The 10,427-nt window shown below is 40.4% G+C and overlaps 1 protein-coding gene across 4 annotated transcripts in view; it reads left to right on the forward strand.

Annotated features, from left to right (window-relative positions):
- MTA1-like (metastasis associated 1-like) overlaps positions 1-9,903 on the forward strand; it is an 18,553-nt gene extending 8,650 nt beyond the window's left edge. For 2 of the 4 annotated variants that reach the window (XM_025306378.1, XM_025306379.1), the window contains 8 exons: positions 1,056-1,304; positions 1,791-2,062; positions 2,483-2,671; positions 2,781-3,199; positions 4,778-5,385; positions 6,390-6,536; positions 8,093-8,351; positions 8,497-9,903. In XM_025306378.1, coding sequence (XP_025162163.1) covers positions 1,056-1,304; positions 1,791-2,062; positions 2,483-2,671; positions 2,781-3,199; positions 4,778-5,385; positions 6,390-6,536; positions 8,093-8,351; positions 8,497-8,635 — 2,282 coding nt within the window. In that variant the 3' untranslated portion in view covers positions 8,636-9,903. Of the gene's footprint in view, positions 1-1,055; positions 1,305-1,790; positions 2,063-2,482; positions 2,672-2,780; positions 3,201-4,777; positions 5,386-5,562; positions 5,720-6,389; positions 6,537-8,092; positions 8,352-8,496 lie in introns of those variants that run through there. The other 2 variants (XM_011139024.3, XM_025306380.1) reach the window with 2 other exon arrangements.
- Positions 9,904-10,427: the final 524 nt, after the last annotated feature.

The following is a 10,427-nucleotide window of genomic DNA, read 5'->3' on the forward strand; positions in this document are numbered from 1 at the left end:
CTCGCCTTTCCGTTGCAGATTATTGTTTGTCTTTATTACGTCGCCCGCTCTTGCTGGTGTCTTTTCTTCTTCTTCTCTTTCTTTTGTATATTTTTAATTTTTTTTATTTTTTTTTTCTTTCCTTCCTCTTTGGTTCGGTATGCGTTACCGCTCGAGTGTCGACGTCGTAGATCTCGCCGTATCCCCGCGTTTCATTTCCACCGTTTGATTGAACTCGGAAGCGACGTGCACAGCAGCGCGTCCTGCTGCGTGCGAGAAATTAGCGGGCGACCTAGTCGACGCGCGCGAAATGCCGATCGGAGATGCTTTAGATCGACTTTAGAGGAACGGTTGCAGGGAGTCGCGCGAAAGTATGGGGGGGGAGGGGGAAGAGATTGTCAAGCCGTTACGAATCTCCTTGCGAACCGCACGGTGTCGAGAGATGAGAGAAAAAAATGAAACAATAAAAAAGTACAAGCGAGACGAGAACAAGATATGATGGTAACTTTCTTCCGATGGGTGTTCAAATGTGAGACTGTGTTCCCTGCATAGCCGTGTATTATCTTTTGCGTTCGAATTGAGACACGTTGGCATCGTGTCATGTTTTGTCTCCTGGCATTACTTTCCCCGCGGTGCATTCGTTGACGGGACCGATCCTTGGCAAGAAAAAAAAAAGAAAGGGGAAAAAGAAAACGCAGGAAATCGCCTGTCGCGCTTGTATGTGAAGCCGCGTTTAGACGACGATTGGACGAGAACAGGTTGTAACAGTATCCGCATTGACAGATCCGTCTCGAGATTTGCAATTAGTCGCACAAGGTCCACTTATTTTGCGACATTTTTTTATTCTTCAGCTTTTTTGACTTTTTAATTGTTAATAACGTGTGTGATATGTACATATATACACACACACACATATATAAATATATAAATATATATATATATATATATAGTTTCCCTTGTTTTGATTCGTATAAACTTCAAACTTGCGTCGATTTTTACACGAGTTCTACACAACGTCGTGTGCTGCATGCGCGAAACAAACAATATGTTTATCTTGATTGTTTTGTGGTGTATAGGGCTGGACGACACCGTGGGCCCGGGAGGCGTACCGGAGCTAAGTTCTAAGCAGCGTCACCAAATGAAGCACCGAGAACTCTTCCTGTCGCGGCAAGTGGAGACCATGCCCGCCACGCATATTCGAGGCAAATGCTGTGTGACGTTACTAAACGAAACCGAATCCTTATTGAGCTACCTGAACAAGGAGGATTCGTTTTTTTACTGTTTAGTATTCGATCCTGCCCAACGGACTTTACTTGCCGATAGAGGCGAGTATTCTAAAAGAACTGCGTTAAGCTGCAACGGTATTATTATATATTTTATTATGATATTACGTAGTGTATGATTCTGCGGTGTCGCAGGTATCTTACGTCATTAACAATACTCTCTTATCACCTCTCCAAGCACTTGAACGATCGTCCGTAACATTCTGTGATCGCATCCATTAGATGCGATCCCAAGTCGTTGGCGATTTTTTGAATTTTCGCCTAAAGATCTTTCATCGTCGAATATTTATCAATAGAATTCTTCAGTCTCGGAAATACTTGATAATAAACTTGATAATGAGCAGTGGAGAATTAGCATTGTCAAATCTAGACTTTAAATCTGGATTATAGTAATATATGAAAACGCGAAAAAATAACTAAAACTAAAAATGCTTTAAGCTTATTTTGATCAGTATCGATGGGTAGTTTAAAACCCCCCGTCGATATTAAACTCCACAAAGTATTAATGTCAGCGTTTGTTGCTGATAGGTGAAATTAGAGTGGGCAGTAGATATCAAGCCGACGGTATTGCTCCTACTGTTTTATCACCCGCGGAAAGGGAGACTGATTCTCGCAGATCGCAGGATTTAGAGACGTTAGTGTGGACACCACGGCATAACTTGACGGATCGTCAAATCGATCAGTTCCTCGTGGTCAGTAGATCGGTCGGAACTTTTGCGAGAGCTCTCGACTGCTCGTCCTCCGTCAAGCAGCCCTCATTACACATGTCAGCGGCTGCAGCTTCCAGAGATATTACACTAGTAAGTGTCGTTCAATTTTAAATCAAACTTTGATCACATGGCCTATTATACCCGTGCGCGCATAACTTCACATATACATAGCATATAATATAAAAATAATAATAATAATAATAAGAAATAATCGAAAATTTACCAAACAAATGGTTTTCTTCACAATCCAAACAGATTGTGTTTTTTCTCATCTCTGAGAGTAACATCTAACATCTCTCGAATCTACCGAGAGAATTCAATTTCCTCGACCAAAATTATACTGGATGGAAATCACGTTAAAAGTAGAAAAAAAGTGAACAATCGTTTTCTAATAAGTGATTTAATCAATTTTAAATCAAACTTTGATTATATGTTGTATGTAAATATGTCAAATAGGTATACCGCATTATTAGTCTCGCAGTTTCATTAAATCGCATGAATGTTTTGCAGTTCCACGCGATGGATACTTTACACCGACATAGCTACGACATAGCGAAAGCCATGTCGTCCCTGGTACCCAGTTCTGGTCCAGTATTATGTCGAGACGAAATGGAGGAGTGGAGCGCATCCGAGGCAAACCTGTTCGAGGAAGCACTTGAGAAATACGGGAAGGACTTTCCCGACATACGATCGGACTTTGTAAGCGCGCGTTTCACATGCACATGCAAATAAATAAGCGAAATCATGTAGCCGTTTGACGAATTTTGTTATATATTTGTATTAATGTACATTTCTTATGTATGTACAGTTACCGTGGAAGACACTGATGAACGTAATCGAGTACTATTACATGTGGAAAACGACCGATCGCTACGTTCAGCAGAAGAGAGTAAAGGCGGTCGAAGCGGAGAGTAAGTTGAAGCAAGTTTACATACCAAATTACAACAAAACTCCCGCGTCGACCGTTCCCTCTTCCGCGACGATCGTGCCGTTGGGTAATAGTAACAGCAGCAGCAACGGCAAGCCGACCAATGTGCTGAATGGCAACAGCAACGGCAGCATGCCCGGCGAGAACTCCGGGATACTTATGGTCGGTGTTGGCGGCAAACCGTGCGAGAGCTGTCAGATAGTGCAGAGTCCGCAATGGTATGCATGGGGACCTTCACATATGCAATGCCGTCTTTGCCAATCTTGCTGGACATATTGGAAGAAATACGGAGGTCTTAAGGTATTAGATGAGTAGCGATTTTCACTTGTTATTCGTCTCTGCGCATTTCTCGTGGTCGAAAGTATCGTACACAGATGCGTTGTTTATTTATGCAGCAGTTATTTTATAACAGTTACTTTTTATATAAATTTCTATAAGAAATTTCTTCTTTTATAGAAGAAGCTTCTTACGGTTTTTGATGAGTCCTTTTGTTAAGATTTTTATTGAATATATTCCAGTTGTAGAGAGTTTCTACAGACATTTTATTAATAATATTTATCTGCCTCATTCTAAGTGGGCAACTTGGTACAGTTATAGAGAACAAACTTGTATTAATATGTCAATGTTCCATTTATCATTAGCGAACCAAGTTATTTTCTAACTGAAATCTAAAGATTTTTTCTCTGACGCAAATTACTTCTCGCGTCCGCAGCCCTTAGTGACTTTTAATTAATAACTTTGGTTATATCTCTCTCTCTCTCTCTCTCTCTCTCTCTCTCTCTCTCTCTCTCTCTCTCTCTCTCTCTCTCTCTCTCTCTCTCTCTCTCTCTCTCTCTCTCTCTCTAAGAGCCCGTAAAAGATACATAAACCGCGAATTTCTTTGATATTTTGACTATCATCAATTAAGCTTCTGCACAGTCAACGCGGAAATCAACGCGATGGCCAACCAATGTTAATATAATTTATTTTTTTTAAATATGTGTTGGAAAGTAAACACGCCTAAAGGGAGGGAAGATTACTGGTATATTCATCGGGCAATATGTATGTACAATTCACAGACAGATAGGTTGTTCACTATTTTTTTGTACGAGTTTTAGAGCCCATCCATCTTGTTCAACGGGAGAATCCTCCTGTTAGAAAATAAATTCTCTTGTTGAACAAGGACGAATCTCGCTTTCCGAAACCGATAGAAAAAATAACGAGCAATGATCGCACGTGTATATATATATATATATATATATCTGTTCATTCGGCATTGGAAGGACAGTTGAGTCAAACTTTTCGAATTTTGAATATTATACGTGCGAATATACAGAAAAATGCAGAAAAAGAATCAAACCGAAAGTCTACATAAATATCTATCTGCATATCTAAAATTGCATAACTGCCAAGTCTCGAGTAACACTGGATCGACCAACCATGTGTTATTTGATCGCCTGTATACTCTCAAGACTGCCAACCGGGTTCGTTTACTTTTATTCTATTGTTTGTTGTGTTAATCGAGACAAATAAATATACAAGCTTCGCATCATTATATGTATGTCTCGGGAGCGTTGATCAATAATCGCTAAGATTTCTTGATGCCAGGGCTTAATAACAGTGAGATTTCTCGCGATTCTCGAGACAGTTCACAGTCACGAGAATTCCAACATCTCACCATTATGATTGGATCTATCTACTTTTAATAGAACTGTAACTTCGTTATTGAACATTAACGTACGTATTGGACTCTCAGTATCAGTATACTTTTGTCACATCACATGCACTGTAAATGTCAATAGATCAGAGCTACTTCGCGCAGAGAAACGTACACGCGAGAGAGCGGTACATCAAAGTGGAAAAATTCGTCTAACGTAATTTTTTGTTTTTTTCCCAACGGTTGAGCAGGTGCCCTCCCGAATGGACGACGTTGATCTCGAGAGGAAACGCACCGGCGCCGGGTCCGACGAGGAGAGCAAGGGCGGCATTGGTGGCGCGCACCGACCTCACCGATGCAACATTCCCGGCTGCACGAAGGAATTCAAACTCAAAGCTCATCTGAGCCGTCACTATGCCAGCGCACATGGGCTTGACCTTCGTGGTCCTGCCGGTAGCGGCGGCGGCGGCGGTGGATCACCGCGGCCAGTGATGAAGACTAGATCTGCGTTTTACTTACGCACCTCCGTGCTCGCGCGCGCTTCACGACGCCTCTGCGCTAGCCAATTACGTACACGTCACGCCGCACGAGCGCCTCATCAACCGGTGAACGCAGCGCCGCTTAGACATCTCTGTACGCAGCTGGCGTCTAAGAGTCCGGCCGAATTGCGGATTTTGGCTCGGGCGATACGACCGCGTCCACGTCCCCATGTGACCGACATCGCCTCGCGGCTGGGAGATCACCCGTCTCCGCGGACACCCGGCGATTGGGACTGGCTGGCTCTGACCTCACCAGCGCAGCGCAAACAACCGGATCGAGTGTCATTCCCACGACCACCTAAGGCACCTGGTATGAAATGAAAAGTGTGCAGAAATATTTAATCCGTTGGATATCACTAATGTCACACGCTCGTATGACGCTCTTCTTTTTTCTCTCTCTTTCCCAAGTTTGTTCTTACTCAAAATTCTCATAATTCTAAATTCCGATTTGGTATCACGTATCCTTTGAGAATCTGTCGTGTTACAGACGTGTCATAAACATTTCAATTCGCTTGCTTGGGAGGAGGAAGGACCTGAAATTGTTTCTCGCTAAAAAAATGAAGTTACACGCCTTCTGTTTCCTCGCCGCTGCCATCTTGAACGATGACGTTAGAAACCAAGAAATTTCTACTAAAAATTCCTTTCGAATATTTTCAAAATAAAAAAATATATCTATAAAATAGCACTTGCGATCGATCGAGTAGATTTGTAAAAATCTCCAGACTTTTTTCTATTATGTTCTAACAACCTTATCAATATTGTGAAAGTAATGTGAAAGTAAACAAAACTTTTTGTGTCATAAATCAAAATAGCCGCGGTGAGTAGGTAAGTAAGTAAGTCTCAAATAAAGTTACATTGGCAACACAAATTCATCATGAAGGTTACACGATATCAATTCAGAATCCAGATATTTCTTAATTCCATAAAAACCTGAAATTGAAATTTTTGAATTTTAGTGAATACGTACGCTACCACACAACGTCACATATGACGTGACAGTGTCAACTTTTTTTTTCTATGTTTCTCTATCCGCATAAACAAGCTAACTATATACACATATTGAATATATATATATGTTCCATGTTGAAAGTTTAAATATTCGTATTTAAGGATTAAAGTAATAAGAATGTATTTGGCATTGCTATCTCTATCTTACATAAAAACAAACATAATATGGTTTGTGGGAAAAGATTTCCAAGTAAAGTTTGTGGAGAAGAGGTAGTCAATTACTAGTCAATTATAAATTTCTTTCGCTCTTGACCTCGTGGTCGACTCGTCATGCTTTCTTGACGTGAAATATTATTGTTGGAACAGATGGTAGTCTCCTCTACGAAAGGGTTCCTAATAAACCCGAGGTAGACAGGCTCGCGATAACTCCACCACAGCCACAACCCGTCATGCCGACGCAGCAGACCATTATGAAGCGTACAAGACCGTTCGATGAAGTGAATGGTTCAGATGGTAAGTCATATCGAGATTTCGAGTCGTATATTGAATTTTGCCTCTGCTTTTGCCAGCTTCTGTCCGGATGTGATTTGATATGGAGGTAAAAGTTAAAAGTCCAGTAAAATGGCGAGTAATGATGATTGTCGCGAAAGTCGTAAGCTAATTTTACAATTTCTCTCTGGGATGCTAGTTCGCTTTGTAATTAGTCGATGTTCACGTAGTCCTTCGCGAAAAAAGCCACACGTGGCCTTCAAATGTGTTCTTTCATTCCACATTACAGCCGGAAATTGAGTTTATTTTACAGAGCATGTACGCATTGTCGTAATCAAAAAGTATCTTTATTGTGCCGATCTTGAGAAAAGCGGTTTTTTAACAGTCGATGGGTAAACGATAGTAATAAAACTAGTGGGAAGAACTGTGTGTGTGACGAGAGATAAGATAAACCAAACTATTGGGTTGGCAACTAAGTGATTGCGGATTTTAAATAAGAATGAAAATTCAAAATTTTTAATTTGCTTTTTTAAATGTTTTTCAATGCATGTATGCGATACATTGAGCTTCTCTGCAATATCACGTGTTGTGCTATGACGATCTGAATCGATAATGGCCTTGATATGAGTCTCATCGACTTCAACTGGACGGCCAGATCGTCGAGCATTTTTCAATGAAAAATCACCAGAACGAAATCTGGCAAACCAATTTTGACACTGCCTTTCTTTCAAGGCTTCATTCCCATATACGGCATATAACTTCTTGTGTGCTTGCGATCTGTTCTTGCCTTTTCGGAAATAATACAATAAAATATGTCTGAAGTGCACGTCTTGCTCTTCCATTTTTAAATTGGGATAAAAACAAAATTAAAGAACTAATCGATATAATTTTTGTACTAAATGAAAGGTAGAAGTCCAAACAATAAGAAAAAAATATAGGTTAGGTACTTTGAACACGTTAACGAAACAAAAGAAAGTGTAAAATCCATCTGTCGACAAAATCCGCAATCACTTGGTTGCCAGCCCAATAATACAATCTCGCAAGTAGCAGATAATTATAAACTCAAATAACCATAAAATGCGAAATCGCAACGGGATATCGATTAATCGCGAGACAATGTTTATATTGATCATTTCTTATACGTACGTGCGCCAAATAATAACTTTATTAAATTACTTTAATTTTTCGACAGTTGTAAAAACAATGATATATCAAGTTCGTACGAGAAAATTGTATTGTGCCAATGAATAATGATTAATCATTATTTTTATCATCATCAACGAAATAGAGACAATTTAATATAGAAGGAAAATTCGATGAAAGAAAATAATTAAGTGCAATTTGATACAATTACAAAAGTGCAATTTAATATTGTGAATCAGTGTACACAAATTTATTATAATTTATTGTAAAATGTAGAATTATAAAGTGACTGGCTGACCCGCTCGGTATAAACAAGGTCAACATCTCCCGCATTTCAGACGATTCCACATGAAAGGGAATGTACAAACACAACGGAACATTCCGTCTCTTTCTGAATATATCATAACACGCATGCTTTTATTCTCTCTTGCTATTAGGTCTGGCTCTGAGTACGGGACTCCCCGGCGGCCCTCCCGCGAAGAGAACTCATCTTTCTCAGCAGTTGCATCCGAAGCATACACTGGAACATCCCACGCCAGCTGTTCTTCCCCTCGCGCCACCGCTCAACGGCAGAGCCGCTCATCCACATCCTCTACCGTCTCATCCACCGTTATCACGAAGTAACGCACGTAAACAAGTAATATCCTGGATGGATGCTCCCGATGACGTGTATTTTCGGGCTACAGAACAGATCAAGTTAGTATTACAAGCGTAAGGAAGAATCTTGTTGAGAGATAGAATCGCGACCCTTACGCGGGGCGATATATGATACATAACGTCCCTGCCGTTATCGAAAACGAATTCGCGCCGAAAATTAATCCGACTTTTGTCGTAATTGCAGAAGACTCAGAAGGACCCTCTCTTCGGCGGAGTTACGAAGAGCGGCGCGTAAACCGTGGCGCAGACTATCGGCCCCTCTGCATCCGCCGCATCTGCAAAGGGCGGTTCGTGGCGAGGATATGGTCGTTATTTTGGACTGAATTCTTCGCGATCCGATAATCGCACGAGCCAACTTGCCAATGTTGGTTCATCCCCGCGTGCGAGGTGTCACGCTGTTATCGTAATTTTAACGTCACCCCGAGAGTGAAGAAGTCACACTAAAAAAACGAAGCTCGTGTTTCTTTTAGAAACGAAGTCACGTTTTCTTGTCACCGGCAGCTGCTTCGACGTTAAGAATGAAGAATCGTTAAATAGAACAGATGCGAAATGATGAAGAAACAAAGAAAGAACGAGGAAGAAAAGATCCCATAGGAATTTGACGAGACTCCTTTTTTTATGGAAACTAAACAAATCGTAATCTCAAGAAGTAGAGAAAGGCAGAAAGAGAAAGAGAAGGTGGAAGAATAAAAGAGGAAAAGAGCCTCGCTTGGCTGAATATGTATGTTTAATGATGGAATTTGAAAGAAAGAAATAAAGACAGAGAGAGAGAGAGAGAGAGAGAGAGAGAGAGAGAGAAAGAAAGAAAGAGTGAGAGGTAGGAAAGAGAAAAAAAGAGGCGACAAGAAGAGAAAGAAAAACGTCGTTGAATTGCTGCACAAGCACTTCGTTACGTACGAACGTAGGGCGTAAATGCTCTGGAGAGAATTAATGTTCGAATCGTAGTCATTAAACATGATTTTCTATTCGTATTAATTATTGTTGTTATTAATAATTATTAATAATTGAATGTACATATACATTATACCACATGCAGTCATACGATACACTATAATCAAGTAACATGAAACGGACGTGCGACACATACACGTATACACGCATCATACACATACACACACGCACACATAACAGACACATACATAAAAACGCGTATACATATATATGCGTGCATACATACACTCACTTATTCACTCACTCACTCACTCATTCACCCATTCACCCACCCACCCACCTCCATACAGGCGATGGGCACGACTTTAACGATGGTAAAAAGAAAAAAAAAGAAAAAAATTTTTTGGCCCAACATGCGCATCAGCTCACGAGTGTTAACGGCCGTGCGGGCAACAGACGAATGTGGCAGAATGAAAGCGAATGCAAGGGAGAGAGAGAAAGAGAGAGAGTGAAAGGGGAAAAAGCCAGCGAGAAAGAGAGAGAGAGAGCACGAGTGAGTGAGAGCCTGCGAGAATGGACTAGTACGTACGGGAGACAGAGAGAAAGAATGCTCACTGTGAATATTTTTATTAAATTTTCAAGTTTGATGACTTCCGTCGAAACAATTAATAAATAAACATAAGCATAAGTGGAAGAAACATCCTGGTCATTTTTCTATGCTGCAACCATTGAAGATTCGAAGAACACAAAGGTATTATTTCTTTTTTTTTTCTTTTTCTTTTTTTTCCGATTTTCTCGAGGCTCTCGTTTCTTCGCCGTGGCCGTCTTGATCTGTGAGATCGGAAGCGAAAAAGTACACTCTAAAATTCGTGCACGATACGTTAAAATAAAAAAAAACATATTTTTATAAAGTGATATATTAGCAATCAATCTGCAACGAGCAAAATAATTGCTTTCCTTCTGTTACAATTGATAAGTAATCGTGAAATTAACGTGACTTGTGAGAGAATTGTGGGAATTATGAGAAAGAAACAAATCTAAAGAGTTGATTGCTCTTCATCTTACAAGAATTTTGAGCATGTATTCGACGTCATAAGTCAAGAAAGAGATCCACAGCAAGAACCGGGAGCTTTAATTATATTTTTTGTTGCACAAATGTGTAATTACGTCTTAGCAAGATTCTCGATCGCAAAAACTATCGTGTAGTGGAAGAAGCTCTCAAAA

This window comes from Harpegnathos saltator, unplaced genomic scaffold (assembly GCF_003227715.2).
Source record: "Harpegnathos saltator strain DR-91 unplaced genomic scaffold, Hsal_v8.6 scaffold779, whole genome shotgun sequence".
In the NCBI taxonomy this organism is placed as follows: Eukaryota; Metazoa; Arthropoda; class Insecta; order Hymenoptera; family Formicidae; genus Harpegnathos; species Harpegnathos saltator.